The sequence below is a fragment of the Paroedura picta genome, chromosome 2 (assembly GCF_049243985.1).
Source record: "Paroedura picta isolate Pp20150507F chromosome 2, Ppicta_v3.0, whole genome shotgun sequence".
Taxonomy (NCBI): domain Eukaryota; kingdom Metazoa; phylum Chordata; class Lepidosauria; order Squamata; family Gekkonidae; genus Paroedura; species Paroedura picta.
This window is the reverse complement of record NC_135370.1, coordinates 171,347,805-171,364,034: the sequence shown is the minus strand read 5'-3', so window position 1 is coordinate 171,364,034 and position 16,230 is coordinate 171,347,805. Positions and strand designations below refer to the sequence as shown.

The following is a 16,230-nucleotide window of genomic DNA, read 5'->3' as shown; positions in this document are numbered from 1 at the left end:
AGATCCTCTTCACCTGCCTCCCCATATTTTGTGCCCCCTGTGGTCTCCTCTACAATCAGTCAGTCAATCAATCAATCTTTATTTTACGGCCATTGAGACCAAAATTAGGTCTCCTCTACTATAAGCTGAAAGAGCCTCTTGTGGCGCAGGGTGGTAGGGCAGCAGACATGCAGTCTGAAGCTCTGCTCATGAGGCTGGGCGTTCGATCCCAGCAGCCGTCTCAAGGTGGACTCAGCCTTCCATCCTTCCGAGGTCGGTAAAATGAGTACCCAGATTGCTGGGGGGTAAATGGTAATGACTGGGGAAGGCACTGGCAAACCACCCCGTATTGAGTCTGCCATGAAAACGCTAGAGGGCGTCACCCCAAGGGTCAGACATGACCCAGTGCTTGCACAGGGGATACCTTTACCTTTACTCTAAGCTGAAGCTTATAGTAACAAGGATGTTCCTGAGTGTGTAAACAAGCCCATCATTGCTGCTCTCCTGGTCATCTTCGAGGGGGGTGCATTTGGGAATGAAGCCGTCTGTGTGGTTGGAGAATTTTTTTTGGAAGGGGGGAATCTAACCTGCTTAATTATTTGTGCCGGGGCCTCCTGTGCATGACAGAATTCAGGATTGCATCACAGATGACTAAATTCCTACCACATGGCACAGGCCTAGAGGAATTGATGAAAGTCAACATGTTGGAAGGCTGTAACATGCGTAGCACACCACCGTTGACAATTTGCAATGTGCATTCTATTGCACCACAATGCCTTTGTCCGTTGTGACTAGCTAATTTGCAGCAGATTAAGTCGGGCCTTTTTAATGTATACTTTCGCAACGCATCTGCCGTGAAAACATGTGAAGATTCTTGTTCCCACTCAGCCACACGCAGAAGGCGAAATTTTACGTGTCGAACCTTGGGCCAAGTCCCAGTCACAACCACATTGTGTTGGGTGTGCGATCTGACTTGCGGCAACCCTTTGAATTAATGTTGGTGTAGGAGTGTGAAAAGTGGACAGTGAAGAAACCTGGCAGGAAGAGTTGATTCATTTGAACTGCAGTGCTGGAGGAGAGTTTTGCGGATACTGCGGACTGCCAAAATAGACAAAATGGGTCCTAGATCAAATCAAGACTGAACTCTCCCTAGAAGTGACTAGGGTCACGTCATGATATGAGATTAACTGGAAAAGACAAAGGTAATAGGCAAAGGTTTTGACCTTTAAGGCCTTCCATGGTTTGGGACCCACATACCTGAGGGACCGCCTGTTGCCCTATGCTCCTCACAGAGCTTTACGCTCTAAGGCAGGGGTAGTCAAACTGCGGCCCTCCAGATGTCCATGGACTACAATTCCCAGGAGCCCCTGCCAGCATTCGCTGGCAGGGGCTCCTGGGAATTGTAGTCCATGGACATCTGGAGGGCCGCAGTTTGACTACCCCTGCTCTATGGGTTCAAACTTGTTGGTCATCCCCAGCCCCAGAGAAGGACACCTGGCCTCAACCAGGGCTAGGGCCTTCTCGGTCCTGGCCCCTACCTGGTGGAACGAGCTCCCGGGAGAGCTGTGGGCCCTGCAGGAGCTTCCGGCATTCTGCAGGGCCTGCAAAACGGAGCTCTTCGGTCAGGTCTATGGTTGAGGCTGGGGTAGTGAGGAAGATCGATTCCCCCCCTCCCAATGTTAGGCAGCAGTTAGGCCATTTGCTATCTATGGCCCCTCTTTCCACCCCCTTATTAGAGGCTGGTTGGGGGGATGGGAGATCGAGTAACTACCACCATTTTTGTTCTGGGTCTTTTTTGGTATGATTTTGTCGTCCTGTTGGTTTTTAATGGGGTTTTATTGGGGTTCTTAGTGGACCTTTTGTAACCCATCATGAGCCGGTCTTGGGACTGGTAGGAAATAAATTTTAATAAATAATAATAATAATAATAATAATAATAATAATAATAATAATAATAATAGTTGAAGGAAGCAGGAAACGATGAAGACCCAACGGGAACTGGATCCAACTTCTTTGGGTAGTAAAAAGGGGGATATAAAAAACAGCTCATCTTCGATCAAGGAAGCCACAGGCCTGTTGCAAAACCTGAGCAAGGGTGTTAACGAAAAGGACATTGTGGAGGACATTAATTCATAAGGTTGCCAGAAGCTTCTCGACATCACCTTCCAAAATTTCTCTCAAACAAACCAACCTCACAGCGGACACGGGTTAAAATTTCCCCACCTCTTGACCTAGACCGTTTATGCACTGGGAACTTCACTGCCCCAGGTCCCGTGCAGGAGCACAAATTGGGGGTACATGAGGCGCCCCAGTCCAAATGCTCCCCCGTGTGGGTGCAGAAAGAGGTGGGCCAACCTGCCACGACTAAAACTCCAGCCTGCAGCCCGGCATGAAACCTCCAGTGCAGAAACGGTCCTAGAGATGAACAGAACCACTAAAAAACTCCTGTTAGCATTTTAACAACACCGGGAGATTCTGGCCATGAATTTTGACCCATAGGCTGTTCCACATATTCTCCCCCAGCCTGAGGTGATTCGGTTGTCTGTGAAAGAATTAGGAAAAATATTGATCATGGATGTGTTTTGAAATATACACAAAAAATGACTGACTTGGTTCCACTCGTGGTTAGGAAGGAAAGTGTTCCATCCTTAATATTTCGAAATTTAAATTTGTGGTTATGCACAGAAGGCTCCCCGCTCCCCTTTTTTCTCTCAGTCTTGGGCTGGTTGGTATCGCCGTTTTCTCCTTCCCCTTCGAAGTCCACCTGAAAACTCTTTTTCTCCCCCCCCCTCCTTTTTTTGTCTCTTCCCTCTCCTCCTCCTCCTCCTTCACCGCCTGAAACCAATTCATTTTTGATAAGCTTCGAGGAGGCGGCCGCAGGGCTCAGACTATACCTCCACTTCGGAGGAGGAGTACGGCTCCAGCCACAGCTCCCCTAAACACAAACGCTCCCATACCTCAACAGCCACCCAGACGCCCAGGCCGCGAGCGGCCGGCCTGAGCAAACAGAAGCGCAGCAGCAGCCGGGAGACGGAAGAGGAAGACTTCGACGAGCGCGATCCCTACAACTTCATCGCGCAGACGGCGGAGATCGCAGAAATAGCCAGGTGGGTCGGAGCGGGTGGCCTTTGGAGCCCGGGGGCACACTTCGGGGTGGTGGAATGGTGCCTGGTAGACAAGAGGGAGTTGTAAATGGTTCTCCTCTGTTCCACTCTAGACTCATAGGGCCAACCTGTAGAGGTGGGGTAGGCTGAGAGAGAAGGACGGGCCGGAGGGTTGGTTGGTTGGTTATTTGATGGTTTGTTTATTTATGAGCCTCTTGTGGTGCAGAGTGGTAAGGCAGCAGACATGCAGTCTGAAAGCTCTGCCCATGAGGCTGGGAGTTCGATCCCAGCAGCCGACTCAAGGTTGACTCAGCCTTCCATCCTTCCGAGGTCGGTCAAATGAGTACCCAGCTTGCTGGGGGGAAAACGGTAATGACTAGGGAAGGCACTGGCAAACCACCCCATATTGAGTCTGCCATGAAAACGCTGGAGGGCGTCACCCCAAAGGTCAGACATGACCAATTGCTTGCACAGGGGATACCTTTACCTTTACTTGTTTATTTACCACCCTCCCCGGAGGCTCAGGGCGATTTGCATAAAACATAAACAATACAAGGAACAATCCATAACATATAAATAACCATAACATTAATACTACTAACTGATAATTGTAACACTGCAAACAGGTCCAGAAGTAGAGTGCATTGATGGAGTTCTGGGAGGGAGGGAGGAGGCAGGGGCCCTGCAGATGTTGTGGTTTATGCCTGGCAGAAGAGCCCCCTTTTGCAGGCCCTGCTCATTCCACCAGGTGGGGGCCAGGACAGAGAAGGCTCTGGCCCTGGTCGAGGCCAGGCGGGCATCTTTAGGGCCAGGGACCATTAGCCGGTTGTTGTTGGTGGAGCGTAAAGCATTTTGGGGGGCATAGGCAGGGAGGCGGTCCCTCAGGTACACTGGGCCGACCGCGTATGGCAGGGGTAGTCAAACTGCGGCCCTCCAGATGTCCATGGACTACAATTCCCATGAGCCCCTGCCAGCGAATGCTGGCAGGGGCTCCTGGGAATTGTAGTCCATGGACATCTGGAGGGCCGCAGTTTGACTACCCCTGGCGTATGGCCTTGAAGGTAATTACCAGAACCTTTAGCCTCATCTGGAATTCATCTGGCAGCCACTGCCATTAACCTTCCATGGCAGTGTGAGGATTTGAACCTGGATCTCCTGTTTCCTATTCTGATACTTCTCTCCTGCTCTCATCGAGCTGGTTACATGGGGCATGTCCCTTTGCATCCTGCCTCCCTGTTTGGCAGCACTTCTTGACTTTCTGACTGGGATATAAGGGGTGTCCGTTCCTACTCGTGTTTGACGAAGAGAGCTTTGACTCTCAAAAGAGCCAGCTTGCTGTAGTGCTTAAGAGTGGGGTGCTCTCATCTGGAGAACCAAGTCTGATCCCCCACTTCTCCACGTGCTGCCAGCTGGGTGACCTTGGGCCAGTCACAGTTCTCTTAGAGATCTGTCAGATCCACCTGCCTCATAGGGTGTCTATTGTGGTAAGAGGAAGGGTAGGTGATTGTAAGCCGCTTTGAGACTTCTTTGAGTAGTAAAAAGCGGGGTACAAATATAACTCTTCTTACACCTGGAAATCTTGTTAATTTCTAAGGCAGGGGCAGCCAAACTGTGGCTTTTCAGGCGTCCATGGACTACAATTCCCATGAGCCCCTGCGAGCACATGCATCTGGACATCTGGAGAGCCACAGTTTGGTCATCACTGTTCTAGATGGTTGTAAATTGTAACTCATTGTGGAGGAAACCCAACAATCTCTTTGTTTTGGTTAGCTGGTGCCTGTGTCTGCTTCACTGTGGCTCAGCTGTGTGTTTTAAGGAAAGGCAACTTTTAAGGAGAATTATGCACAGCTCGGAGTTCTACAAATGTATTCCTTGTGTTCTTGCCAAGCTTCAGGGGAGTAGCCATCTTGGTCCGCTGAAGAAGAAAAGGATTCGAATCTAGTAGCACTTTAAAAAGCCAACAAGTTTCCCAGGGTATAGGCTTTTGACAGTCAAAGGGAGCTGCCCGCTCTCTGACAAACCATAGAATTGGAAGGGACCTCTAGGGTCATCTAGTCCAACCCCCTGCAGAATGCAGGGAATTCACAACTCCCTGCCCACCCACAGTGGCCCCAATTCCATGTCCAGGTGATGCCCCCCCCCTCCAAAAAAAAATTGAATCCCTTCCAGTTTGGCCTGGAGGAAATTTGCCTCCTGACCCCAGAGTCGTGATTGGCATTTCCCTGGGCTTGCAAGAAAGAGCCACAAGAGCCAAGCACTGAGACAGACAGTCTCTTCTCCCCCCCTCTCATGCACAAATCTGCCTCCGTTCACAGACTCAGTGAAGCTTTGACTCTCAAAAGTGTATTCCAAGGTCCCCAATGTGGTGCCCATTGGCACCATAGCACTGGGCATGATTTTAGAAAGTGGGAGGGGCCAAATGATTAACTATTCAAGATCTGATGGACTGTGCAGATTTTTTAATAAAATGGTTTTGAGAGAAGCTGTCACCGTTAACACAGGACTCTTTGCTGAAGAACTGAAGGAAAGCTGCCCGTATGAGAAACAAAAACCCTGCAAAAACAAAAAGGACGTTCATTTTGAAAGGCATTCTGTTTAAAAGAACTTCCTTCTGAAATGTATAAAATTAACTAACGTCATTAACTATGCCTAATAAAATTAGCTATGCCTGATGTCCGTCCTGACAAGTTCAGCAGTGGAATAGGCTGCCTAAGGAGGTGGTGAGCTCCCCCTCACTGGAAGTCTTCAAGCAAAGGCTGGATAGTTTTCTTGGATGCTTTAGGATGCTTTGGGCTGATCCTGCGTTGAGCAGGGGGTTGGACTAGATGGCCTGCTTGGCCCCTTCCAACTCTATGATTCTAAGTTTTGTTGCCTCTGCCTTCCACAGCAGCCCTTTTTTTGGGTTGGGTCTGCCACCCTGTGTCAGAATTCTGAAAGTGCTCACATTTCCGATTTTCCCTCCGGTGTGTGTATGTCTTTGGCTTACGTCCTGGAAGAACTCCTGGACTCAATTCTTGCATTTTTTTGACAAGGGTTTCCTTTGGCTGCATAAAAATCGAAGATTTTTTTTCCCCGCCTGCAGCAAACGATCTCAAAGCAGGGATAACAGTTGGGCTTCCTCAAAAAAAAAAAATCTCTGTGCTATCGAGAACACTTTGGATATTGGACAAGCTAAAACCAGATGCCTCCCCTTGAATCTGTATGGCGTTTGGCAGCAAAGGGGTCTCTATTGAGATTTCCAAGGAGGCAACCCCTTAATTGCAGACCTTTGGCATTCTCCTCTGCTTGCGATTCTGAATGCACTGGGAGATGCCTGCGGAATAGCAAGTGAGAGTTCAAAGGGAAATTATCCCCACTTGTTGATGCTGGACTTAATCACGTAATTGAGGTATTAGAAGGAACTCCTTCGTCTCCAGACAATCCCTAGACGGTCAATTAGTCACGCTGCTCTGAACGCTGCCAGTTCTATCGTGTGCACCCTTTTTTTGCTTCCAAGGAAATGGCTTTAAATTATTTCGGAAACCTTGGAGTTTTGTGCATTTTTTTTTAAAGAATTGCAAGCAATCAGGTAGCTTAATCAAGCGAAGCATGAATTGATTCCTTGGTGGGGCAAGGATTGGTAGGTGAGCTTACGTTTTATCCATTTGAGATATGAAGAAACTCCAGAGAAATGTAAGAAAGAAGAAATAAAGCTTGGAGCTTTCACTGAGCATGAAAGCAGCTGCAAAGGGAAATATGCACATAATTTACTTCTTATAGTATAGATCAGGGATTCCCAACTGGGAATCTGTATGTATTTACATGATATATTATTACATCGTAGGATCATACATATGGCAATAGATAGTATGTACTACACACAGTTGTACAGCTTGCAGTTCATTTCCTGCTGGACCAAACCAGCCATCCATCTAGTCTAGCATCATTTCTGGCATAATGAATGACCAGTTCCTCTGGAGGGGCCAACAGCAGGGCCTAGAGGCCAAAGTCTTCATAAGAACATGAGAAGAGCCCTGCTGGATCAGACCAGGGTTCCATCTAGTCCAGCCTCCTGTCTCACACAGGGGCCAGCCAGTTCCTCTGGAGGGCCAACAACAGGGCAGAGAGGCCGAGGCCTTCCTAAGAACATCAGGAGAGCCCTGCTGGGTCAGACCAGGGGTCCATCCAGTCCTGCCTCCTGTCTCACACAGGGGCCAGCCAGTTCCTCTGGAGGGCCAGCAACAGGGCAGAGAGGCCGAGGCCTTCCTAAGAACACCAGGAGAGCCCTGCTGGATCAGACCAGGGGTCCATCCAGTCCAGCCTCCTGTCTCACACAGGGGCCAGCCAGTTCCTCTGGAGGGCCAACAACAGGGCAGAGAGGCCGAGGCCTTCCTAAGAACATCAGAAGAGCCCTGCTGGGTCAGACCTGTCATCAATCTAGTCCAGCCTCCTGTCTCACACAGGGGCCAACCAGTTCCTCAGGGAAGCCAACAGCAGAACATAGAGGCTGAGACCTTCAGAAGAACATCAGGAGAGCCCTGCTGGATCAGACCAGGGCTCCATCTAGTCTAGCATCCTTTCGTACACAGTGGCCAACCAATTCCTCTGGAGGGCCAACAACAGGGGAGACAGACTGAGGCCTTCTGATGTAGCCTCCTGATTCCGGGATTCAGAGGTTTGGTGCATCTTGATGTGGAGGTTCCCCTCAGCTACTACTAGTATCCATTGATAGACTAGTTTTCCATGAATCTCTCTATTCCCCTTTTCAAGCTGTTTGTTCCCGTGGCCTTCACGGCATCCTCTGGCAGCAAATCCCACATGTTAATGACTCTCTGTGTAAAGTAGTCTTAGAGCGTCTTCATGAGCCATGCCATTACCATCAATTAACGTTGTAAAAATGCCCTCCCGAATAATACCCGTGTGCATGGTTTGTGGAACGCCAAGAGAGTCGAAGGGCAGGGCCCATAGGGCAGGGCCCACAACAGGGAATACACCTGTACAGGCAGCTTTCAATCTTGCCCGTTTGCAGGGTGGCACCTGCAGAAGGCCCTGTTCTGATGAGCAAAGGTGACGTGGCAGAACTTAGGGGTGAGGCAGTCCTGCAGTTATGAGGTGCCAAGACCATGACCGTTTATGCACTGGAGGTTTCATGCTGGGCTGCAGGCTGGAGTTTTAGTCATGACAGGTTGCCCCACCTCTTCCTGAACCCACATCGGGGACCATTTGGCCTGGTGCACCTCATCCGTCCACGATCTGTGCTCCTGACAGGGGTGTGGGGCAATGAAGTTCCCAGTGCATAAACGGTCCATGAAAGGATTTGCATTGGGTAGCCAATACCCTGCTTTGAACCCAGCGAAGTGAGCAGGGACTCATGGAAGCTCCTCCCCGACCGCAAATTTTGTTAGTCTTCAAGGTGCTCCCAGATTCTTGCTCTTTTTCTATTGCGTTGAACCCAGGAATCGATGGGCAAGAACTGGAGCAATTGCTCTGTCCAGCTCCTGGTAATAACCAACCTGCACCCTTTTGCACCAGTGGAGCCTCTACGTTGACTACGCAGAGACCTACGCAGAAGAGTGTATTACGGTAGTCTGCATGGGATGAGTTTTACGTGTATTTTTGTGAAAGTTATGGAGTACTCAGGTTGAATTTTACCACTAAGGTAGGCTTTTTTGGCTGCGTTGGGTATGGGTTCTTGTATAGGGATATAATTTTTATTTTTTGTTGTGCTTATTTATTTATTTAGAAGAAGAAGTGTTGGTTCTTATATGCCGCTTTTCTCTACCCGAAGGAGTCTCAAAGCGGCTTACATTCTCCTTCCCTTTCCTCTCCCCACAACAGACACCCTGTGAGGGAGGGGAGGCTGAGAGAGCCCTGAGATTACTGAAGAAGAAGAAGAGTTGGTTCTTACATGCCGCTTTTCTCTACCCGAAGGAGTCTCAAAGAGGCTTACAGTCACCTTCCCTTTCCTCTCCCCACAACAGACACCCTGTGAGGGAGGTGAGGCTGAGAGAGCCCTGATATTCCTGCTCGGTCAGAACAGCTTTATCAGTGCCATGGCGAGGCCAAGGTCACCCAGCTGGCTGCATATTGGAGAGTCCATATGAAGAAACCCTGTTGGTTTCTTGTAGAAATACACCCAAAGCAAACGAAACCGAAAGGCAAAAAGTTGTGTCTTCTTGAAATTTATGAAATGCAATCCTGAATAATTTTGCCACCAGCATACCCACCCAGGTATTCAATCCCGCTTTTTTGTGCTTCTTTGGTGGTTGCAACTATAGTTTTAATAGGACATCATATAATATCACCAGTATTACAGGTACAGGATATCACATAGGCGACAGCTCTTCAGCAAAGGGGTCACTTCAAGATCCCAGCTTTGAACTACCTTATTTGCCAGGACTGCAAGAGGGGCTAACCATCCTAACATGCTCTGTAATTACTCTGAGCTTTGTTGATACATTTTCTAACGCTCCTTTGTCCTCTCTTCCAGGTTAAGCCAGACCTTGGTGAAGGACGTCGCCATCCTGGCTCGAGAGATTCACGACGTTGCTGGGGACGGGGATTCCCAGAGCTCCTCAGGACCAAGCACTTCCCTCAGTTCTGTGCCGAACACTCCCGCTTCCACCATATCCGCAAGGGAAGAGGTGAGGCAGAACTGTGGATGGGACCCCTGGCAGGACCAGGATCCTTTGGGCCTGGCTCCTGCCTCCCCACAGTTTGATGCCCCCCACCTTACAGTACAGGACTTGGGAGAACCCAGATTCAACCATCGGCCATGAAGCTTGCTTGGTGTCGCTGGGCCTCTTGCGTTGTTTTAGCCTACCTAACCTCACAAGGTTAATGCGAGAATAAAATCTAAAAGGGTTATACCATCCTGAAGACCTTTAGAGCAGCGGTGGCCAAACTGTGGCTCTCCAGGTGTCCGTGGACTACAATTACCATGAGCCCCCAGCGGCAGGGGCTCATGTTAATTGTAGTCCACTGAAATCTGGAGAGCCACAGTTTGGCTACCCCTGCTTTAGAGCAGGGGTAGTCAACCTGTGGTCCTCCAGATGTTCATGGACTACAATTCCCATGAGCCCCTGCCAGCATTTGCTGGCAGGGGCTCATGGGAATTGTAGTCCATGAACATCTGGAGGACCACAGGTTGACTACCCGTGCTTTAGAGGATGGGTGGGAGATATAAAAGATTGGAGAGCCTGCTTGGTGTAACGTTTAAGAGTGGCGGACTTGAATCTGGAGAACTGGGTTTGATTCCTCCACATGCAGCCAGCTGGGTGACCTTGGGTCAGCCACAGTTCTCTTAGGGCTGTTTTTGCAGAGCAGTTTCGTTAGAGCTCTCTCAGCCCCACCTACCTCACAGTTTGTTTGTGCTGGGGAGACGAAGGGAAAGGTGTTTGTAAACCTCTTTGGTCCTCCTTTGGGTAATAAATAGCAGGGTTCAGAAAACTGAGATTTTCTCTCTCTCTCTCTTAGCTCTTCTAAAATGCGCAAGACAGAAGCAGGATTAGCCAACTGTGTTGTCTTTTTATGCACAAACTAGCCATATCATCCCTGCAATAAGACAGCCTGAACTCCAAAAAAACCCACTAAACTCTTGTTTTCCAAGTTCTTCTGCTGGTTGCCCCAAGCTTCTGTAGCTCAACAAAGTCAAGCCAAAGTAATGGTTTGCCAGTAGAGCATGGATAAATTTGGGATTAAATTGCACACCTGCAGATCTTGTTCTTTTGAGGTTGCCCGATAACCGTTCTCCCTCTTGCCTCGCAGTTTCAGCTGGACTTTTTGTTACCTGTAAGTAAAATATTAATACGCACTGCACCCTTTCCACAGAACTAGATTAGCATAGAGGTCTAGAGTCTTTGTGTGTGTGCTTTGTTTGGTGCTTTGTAAGAGACACAACTTCCCTTTCTTTAAAACTAAAGACCTAGGAGAAATTGAAACCTAAAACCTACATTAAAAAAAAAACCCATTCTTGTCCCAGCCTGCTTAATTAGGGACGATCTGATCTATCTGTTGTGACTGTCTGATATTGTTTTGTGCTTATCAATGGAGATTCCTGTTTTTCTAGAATGGCAAGAGAAAATAGCAGATTACAGGAATGCATAAGAAAGCACATAACACCACATGATGGGTTCAGATAAATATATCAAAGCCCCCTTCCATCTCTCATAGGCAAATGTAGCTTGTGCAGTGATTTGCTGGGAGGATATATGTGGGCTCCAGGTCAAACCCAACCTGAACTCTCCCAAGAAGATAAAACTAACGACTAACAAACTTAATTACTTTATAATACCACAGATTGCTATAAAACATAAACAGTTAATAAAACTAGGATTGGTAAACCTTTAACTACCGAATGGCCACGTTTTCAATCAGCTCAGTACTTCTTGGAGGGATTTTCAGTGTACGGGGAATGGTGGATAAGGGTGGCTCCAAACCAGCTCACAAATGAAAGTTTGTGTCAAATTTTACCTGGTTTGAAGTTCATGAAGTGAAGTTGGCACGTCAAGTGGTACGAACATTCCATGAACTTTCGTGCAATTTGTGATTGTGAATGGATACAGTTCCAGACTGTCTCCAATCAATCAAAATGTTTATTGCACTTCAAAGCAAAAGGGGAATGGACAGAATTCCGGAAGTACCTTTAAGACCAACAAAGATTTATTCCAGGCGTGAGCTTTCGAGTGCAAGCACTCTTCCTCAGACTGTGAACTTCTATCATGACAGTGCTAGAAAGAGTTGAAGGCAGCAGGAATAGAGGAAGACCTAGCATGAGATGGATCAGTCAAGGAAGCCACAACCCCTCAGTTTGTGAAGCCTGAGCATGGCTGTTAACAATAGGACATTTGGGAGGTTATTCACTCATTCGGTCAGAAGCTGAAAGGGCAGGGCTTAACACCCACATTCCATCTATAGTTTTTACGTTTTATTTTTATTTATTTATTTATCACATTTTTATTCTGCCACTCCCAGCATTGCTGGCTTGTGGCTGTTCACAATCAATAAAATATAGCATAAAATATCAATAACACTATAGGTAAAGGTAAAGCTCCGAGTCATGTCTGACCCTTGGGGTGACGTCCTTCAGCGTTTTCTTGGCAGACTCAATACGGGGTGGTTTGCCACTGCCTTCCCCAGTCATTACCGTTTACCCCCCCAGCAGCAAGCTGGGTCCTCATTTTACCGACCTCGGAAGGATGGAAGGCTGAGTCAGCCTTGAGCCGGCTGCTGGGATCGAACTCCCAGCCTCATGGGCAGAACTTTCAGACATTTCTGCTGCCTTACCACTCTGCGCCACAAGAGGCTCTTATCAATAACACTATAAAACACCATAAAACATACTATAAAACCCGAACGTTACAGTAACTACAAAAATACAGTAACTACAAAAAATTTTTTAAAGGATTATATTACATTTAATGACCATCGCTTATGATTCCGTTTCTATAAAACTTGGTCTGAATGACTGTAATGAAGTTTGATGAAGATCAACAACCAAGGGTGGGGTTGCAGTTGCCTGGCCCTAAAGAAGTATGATTGGCCAACCACAGAGACAGGGCCTTTTTGGTCCTGGCTCCAGCCTGGTGGAATGAGTTGCCAGCTGAGATGGAAGTTGACGACGCTCTTCCACCAGGCATATGATCGAGGCCAACTTATTCACAAGTCAGCAGACAAGGCCCTGCCCCTTCTTTTCCACCTCTCCCACCATCTGAAGATTGATACGACGTCAATGCCAGAATCTTTCTGACCTATATGTCCTGATTCAGAGCATGCTGTTGGGTTTTTTGGTCTAAATTTTTTAAATTGCTGATCTGTAGATGTTTTTATATTTACTTATTTACTTGTATATGTTTCATTGCTGTCAGCCACCCCAAGCCTGTCATCAGGGAGGGGCAGCCAATAACTCTAAATAATAATAATGTCTCGGAACCTGTGGGAACTTAGGGGTTGGGGATATGGGGAGAGCACATGGCATTGTGTGGGCCATGATGTCATTTCCAGGAAAAATCAGAAGTAACGTTATGTCACTCTAGGAATCATTGGAAACTCTATGGTAAAATCATAGTGTTTCTGGAACTTCGTAGAGCTATGTGGTGTCACTTCCGGGGTCTCCCTGGAAGGCGAGCTCCCGCGGCAAGGACTGATGCCCTGTGGGGAGGCTGGCCAGAACTGCGAGCAGCTGTATTAGAGGCTTGCGGTGCTGCTTGCCCTGCAGAGGTGGGGTAGAGCCTCTGATTGACCCTCAGTGGGGGGGCCCTCCTAGTGAGGGCCAGTCAGTGGCCCACCGGTGCTTCCCGATGGTGCATCAGCTCCTATGAGTTGCCCAGGGAGAAGGGCCCTCCCCCGCAAGGGCTAATCAGGGGGCCAGCACATTGTCAGAAGCACCATGCACATTTTATGTGGTATGATGATGAGTCACTGGGAAGCTACTAATAAATTAGAAGGTTTTGGGGTAGATGGACTGAAGGTATTGTTATAAAGCCATCTTGTGTGAGGTGTTGGAATTTTCTTTAGCTTGTTGTGGCTTCTTTAATTTGACTTTGGCTCTCTGGAATGTGTTGCTTGGTTCTTTGCCTCTGGGTTTGTGCATGGTCCGAGTGACTGTGTGGACAGATGCTGTTGATCCCGTGGCCTGCACTGATCTCTTCCTAACTTTTTTTTAATGCAGATTTCTCATTCATCTTTACGGGCAGCAATTCCATCTCAGGTGCATTTTCCATCCCATTACTGTTCCCTTCTCGGCACTGCGGAGTTCTTTCAAGCTTAATTTTTTGCCTCATTACATAGATCCGTTTTAAACTTTAAAATATAGTTGATTTTCTTTTAAAGCCTTGCTGATGTTATATTACTTGCTGCTTGGTGATCTCCCCTTTTCCCCCTCTCCCCCTTTTTTTTTGCTGAATTTTAGAATCAGATTGCATACATTTTTATTTCCTGATCTCATTATGTCATACAATCGGTAAAGACAGAAATCAAAAGTGATTAGATAAGGGTGAAATTGGAGATTTCGAAATATCTTCAATTGACTTTGTCCTGTAGTGCCACATTTTTGACACAAAATCATATTTGGCATAGATGTATGTAGACCAGTCCTTCTCAACTTTTTGAGAAACCCCTGAAACATTCTTCAGGCTTTGAGGAACTCCAGAAATGGCGCAATTATGCAGAATATGGTCAGGAAGCAGAGCTGTGGACACGCCCACCTGGGGCCCCTCCCCTTCCCACCCCCTCCAGGCCCATCATGGGCCATTTTGAGAAGGAGGGGCAGGTCAACATGACCATATATCATATCATCTGATAAATGTTTAACTAATTTTAAAAATATATTAAAAATTAACTCTCACCTATTAGGGAAACCCTTCCACGGCCGGCCAAGAAACCCCAGGGTTTCATGAAGAAAGCCTGATGTAGATTCTCATGCGCCCTTGCTACATGTGCGCAGTCTGTGATTGTGAAGGTTGAAGGATGTACACGATAGGGCTGACGCATACAGAACCTTGAGCCTGGAGGCTACGGAATGGGAAAGATTCCACCCTGTTAGCTTAATCTGTGAGGGTTTACCCAATTTGGGGCATGTGTACATGGGAGTAATGAAAGCGAGAGACAGGCCATTACAGGAAAGTGTTAACTAACTGTGTGGTGAGAAGTGCAATCAAGTGACTACAGAGTTTCTCCTTGGCACCCAGAAGGTCCCAGGGTCAATCCCCGGCATCTCCAGTTACAAAGGACCAGGCAGGAGGTGACGTGAAAGGCCCCGGCCTGAGACCCTGGAGAGCCAGGGAGAGGGGCCACAGCTCAGGGGCAGAGCCTCTGCTTGGCATGCAGAAGGTCCCAGGTTCAGTCCCTGACATCCCCAGTTGAAAGGACCATGGGGTAGGTGACATGAAAGGCCTCTTCCTCAAGACCCTAGATCTAAGTCAACAAGGCTGTCTGGGTGGACCAGTGGTCGGACCCAGACGAAGGCAGCTTCGTGTGTCCGTGTGACATTTCATCCAGGGCTGGCGTGAGGGAGCAAATCCTGCCCTCGCTTGTTTATTCCCCTCCGCGGTTTGTCCTTGCAAATGAACATCTGGTCGTCTCATCATCGTTCTGTCTCTTCAAGCTGGTGCAGCACATCCCAGAAGCGAGCCTGAACTACCAGAAGGTGCCTCCGGGTTCAACGGGGTTCAACGATTTCGACCAAAACATGAACGATAGCCGGGAAGAGGATCTCACGAGAAAAACCAGGCTGAGGAACAGGGACGAGGCAAGTGCATCTCTCTTTGTCTGCATCTGATAGCAGTTAAGTGAACAAAACTCCTGCCTAGCTGAGGAGCTTTACTAAGGGGTAAGGGCTGATCTTTGGGGGATGCCTGCCTACCTGCCTGAGTTCTGGATTCCTCATCGTTCCTGCTGAGTAAATATGTACATTCTCCATTTCATTGAGCAATTGTGTCCTGAAAAGTCAAAGTTGACTTTAGGTGGTTTAAGATGAAGAAGAGCTGGGTTTTTATACAGCGCTTTTCAGTGCCCAAAGGAATCTGCAGGCGGATTCCAGTTGCCTTCCCTGCCGCTCCCCACAACAGACACCCTGTGAGGTTGGTGGGGCCGAGAGAGCTGTGAGAGAAATGCTTGGTCAAAACAGCACTATCAGGACTGAAACTAGCTCAACCCCCCCCCCCCAGCTGGCTGATTCTCCAAACTAGAGGGTGCCACTCTTAACCGCACCAAGCTGGTATTGAGCAGAGTTGGCCTGCCCATTTCTTATCTTTATATATCTCCCAAATCCCACAGTTAGTATGTTTCCCTAGACAGAGTCTCCAAGGAATGTATTGTTCTATCCATGATGGTTACAGTTTTGGCTAGCGTCAAGCAGATGTTGTGACCTTTGTTGTTTTCTGTCTCCCAGAGAACAATGGTTTGCAGGGTCTTAACAATCTAGCTGGTACATTTTGCTATGTGTGTGCTTGCAGACTTTTAGCCAACCTAAGCTGTCTGCAGCACTTAAAATTACTTTAATCTGAAATAATAATAAGAGTTGGTTCTTATATGCCACTTTTCTTGGTTCTTATATGCCACCCCGTTGGGGCCGCAAACGAGCATGCACGACAGTTCATGCACAGACCTGCTGTGCGCAAGTTGCGGCCCCAGCAGGAGTGCAAACGCGCACGCGCGAAACTGCTGCGCA

At 48.0% G+C, this 16,230-nt stretch overlaps 1 protein-coding gene across 7 annotated transcripts in view; it reads left to right on the top strand.

The window, feature by feature from the left end:
* The window catches only part of CEP170B (centrosomal protein 170B), a 104,657-nt gene that overhangs the window by 76,564 nt on the left and 11,863 nt on the right, over window positions 1–16,230 (top strand). For 4 of the 7 annotated variants that reach the window (XM_077323831.1, XM_077323829.1, XM_077323832.1 and 1 more), the window contains exons 13-16: window positions 2,840–3,086; window positions 9,553–9,706; window positions 13,732–13,770; window positions 15,166–15,309. In XM_077323831.1, the coding sequence (XP_077179946.1) occupies window positions 2,840–3,086; window positions 9,553–9,706; window positions 13,732–13,770; window positions 15,166–15,309 (584 nt within the window). The remainder of the gene's footprint in view (window positions 1–2,839; window positions 3,087–9,552; window positions 9,707–13,731; window positions 13,771–15,165; window positions 15,310–16,230) is intronic. The other 3 variants (XM_077323834.1, XM_077323835.1, XM_077323828.1) reach the window with 3 other exon arrangements.